We start from the raw sequence: 3,216 nt of genomic DNA on the forward strand, positions 1-3,216 counted from the left end.
ACCCGCACCCTGCGGCAGCCCGCGCAGGAACCCTAAAGCCTCCGGTGGCCCTGCTGGCCCCGCGCGCAGCCGCTGGGTCCTAGAGAACTCGTGTTAGAAAACGTTCGCATCCCTTGGAAAAACAGCAACCAACGGGGCCCAGACTTTGGGTCTGGACACCTTTCCAGCCCAGGCTCTATTTTCTGGGCCTAGAGAACGACCAGTTCCTCAAAGGGCCAGCATTTACGATCATTTAAAAATAACATGACCACACAGATGCTTTTCAAAGTACAAGTGTATTGTCATGCACCCAGGATTTACCTTTTCACTGGGCCAAGTAGCATGCCCCTCAGCCTTCCAAATACAATGGTCTGAAGCATTGCTTCCAATGGTGAAAGCATCAGACATAATCCTTAGGAGCCAACGTCATCTCTCCCAGAAAAACTCCACAAAATTTATTCCTCTATAACTGTGACTAACTCAGGCAGGGTAAAGATCAGGACCTAATAAGGAAGTGGTTTTCTAGCCTAGGGCATACCTCTACTGGCTGGTGTGTGCCAGCCCCAATACTCACTGAACTTGTGACATTCTGGATATCAGGATGAGCTCAGTCCACTTTGTCCATCAGAGCTTGAGCAGATCTCTTTTAAATCTAAAATTCAGGTCCTAATCTCTTCCATAAGGGATTAGACTTTAATAATGATACAATCCCTTTCTCTACTGAAATTAGATGATTCTACTAATCTGCAGGCATCTCTGGCATTTTTCTATTTAGGAAAATGATGTCAACACAAATAGAATGTGAAGATTCGGTAGATATCAAGAAAAAATTGTGAGGGGCAAGAATATGAAGGGCTGCTTTTCTTCATTCTTAGGTGGCATGGGAAAATCTATTTATAAGGATTAAGGGGAGGATTCAGCCAACAGCTGAGAGGTACCAGGCCCATTCTCTAAAAGGATTACTAATATCTATTTATAGAACCCAACCAGCCACCATGTCCTGGATCAAGATACACACACTGTCACAAATACAGAATAGGCAGCAACACTCTCCCAGAGTATTTTTGTAATATTTTATTTGACATGGTCTTAAGCTTTAAAAAAAAAAATTAATTTGTAGCTTAGAATTATTAATTAGAGCTCACTCAGTATTTAGCATTAGATTTTATTTTAAGGCAAAGGATTATCACAAGTTTTTAGATTATTAAGTAGACTACATAAACTGGGGGAGGGGTGATAAGCCAATAACATTATTTTAAACACTATAGAGTCCAGTTTACGGCAAATTATTTTCTACAAAACTAATACAGAAAACACATTCGCAAAGATCAGTGTTTAGAACGTTGTAACAGCAGTTTTAAAAACAGTAAGGTGCATCTCTAAGCTTCAACTCAATCCCCGCTTCCAAAGAGATTTCATCATACCATGCAGTGGCTGTGAGCAAACCCCCCAGGTGGAAAGGAGGCAGCATCAACTGACTGCAGCACTTTCCCCTCCAGGAACAATAAATAACAAAGCTACAATCTGATGAGATTTGCAAATTGATCCTTCTCAGTCTGTATACCAACTAACTTGCCCCAGTGACTATGTCTTTATGTATTATCATTTGCCTTTCTGTCCTTGAAAAAAATGTATACATTTAAGAATATGATTGCTAGTTTCCCTGTCAAATACTTTGATGGATTTTGACTAAAGATCAATTTAATGTCACGTATTGTACTATACTTTCATGCTCGGACTGAAATATCCATTATTTTTAAAAAATATTATGTATACAATAATAGACTTATAGAAAGTGGTGTTTTTTTTGGTATAATAATATGCAACAGACCAGGATACTTGGGAATTTGGTTTTATTATAAAATACAGTACTACAACATTTTGATATAGTAAAGTATCTGACAGAACGTTCTGCTCTAAATTTAGACCTAACTGCTATAGCTATGTCTTTGAAAGTGCCTCACAGTACTCCTAAAGAAATATAATAATTAAAGAGGTCACAGAAACTGTTTTTGTCAAAAAGGCATTTTTGAAGAAGCCTCTTGTGTGCAAGACTTTCAAAATTTTAGTTATATTTTACAGATAATTGGTGTTGGATTTAATGCTAATGGACATTAGTAGGATTTTAAAGTAATAAAAACTAATCTCTATTATTTGGTGTATTTTTAATAATTTTATTTTTTTACTCTGCATTTGCGCTGAGACAAATCTATTGCAAAGAATACAATTTTACATATTAATTTATTGAGCAGTTCTTCAAAATTCGATAGTACTTTAAATAATAGTATGCATTCATTCTTAGATCTAATTAGAAATAAGCAATTATATTCTATTGACAGATTATTCTTCTGTATCCCCCCAAAAATTAAGGAGTTGCACTAGTGAGTGTGAAATGTATCATTAGGAAGGTGAGCTTTATTTCCCTCTAGTGATACAATCATATTTCTGTAAGTATTATAAATTGTGCAAAAAATCTTTTTGGTGAAGTAAATTCTATTTGCTTGGGAAATACACATTCTGAAACTAACATGTGGTGCTTGACTATTCCTGTATATGGCTTTGCAAAGTGTTTCTCCTAATAATTGAATTCTACAAAATCCATTTTTAAAATGTTAATTTAGCGCCATTAAATAAATCCACAAGATTAAAATTCAGACTTCCTTTTCAAGTAGAACTCCCTCGGATGTTCAAAATTGGGATAGCCCATTTTTAGAGAATGGGCTACCCTTCCTTATCGAACAGATTCTAAAATCAAACTTTTGCACTTAGAATGTCCCACTCTCACTCCTGGACAGTCTGTATAAAACTCATGGTAAACTGCATTTTCAAAAGCAAAGGTATTCTACTGCTGCTACAATCTTCAGAAGACATCTCTAATATTGAAATACTAAAGTCCTAAAAAATAGACAAACTGATAATTTAAACCAATCTTCTTACTTGAATACATCCACATATAAAGGTTACTACAGTCCACTTGGACCAAATTCAGTGACAGAAGTTACTTTTAATTGGTAATTGCCACATAAATACAGATCGTAAAACAAAACTTATGGGGGCAGCATTGGAGGTCCAAGTAAAACAAAGGCAAAAAGATCATTTGTTAAAAATTGACAGTTGTCAAGTATAGTCTATATCTTCTTTAAACTGATTGATAAGTCACAGCTACTTTACACACTTTACAAAACCAGTACACATTAAAGCATGAAAATTAACACCATACAAAAAATACAAAAAACA

At 35.7% G+C, this 3,216-nt stretch overlaps 1 protein-coding gene across 1 annotated transcript in view; it reads right to left on the reverse strand.

The window, feature by feature from the left end:
- Positions 1–402, reverse strand: part of XK (X-linked Kx blood group) — a 48,919-nt gene extending 48,517 nt beyond the window's left edge. Inside the window, exon 1 of the mRNA XM_025051345.1 lies at positions 301–402. Within this exon, the coding sequence (XP_024907113.1) occupies positions 301–380 (80 nt within the window). The 5' untranslated portion in view covers positions 381–402. The remainder of the gene's footprint in view (positions 1–300) is intronic.
- Between the last annotated feature and the right edge of the window lie 2,814 nt (positions 403–3,216).

This window comes from Pteropus alecto, unplaced genomic scaffold (assembly GCF_000325575.1).
Source record: "Pteropus alecto unplaced genomic scaffold, ASM32557v1 scaffold28, whole genome shotgun sequence".
Classification (NCBI taxonomy): domain Eukaryota; kingdom Metazoa; phylum Chordata; class Mammalia; order Chiroptera; family Pteropodidae; genus Pteropus; species Pteropus alecto.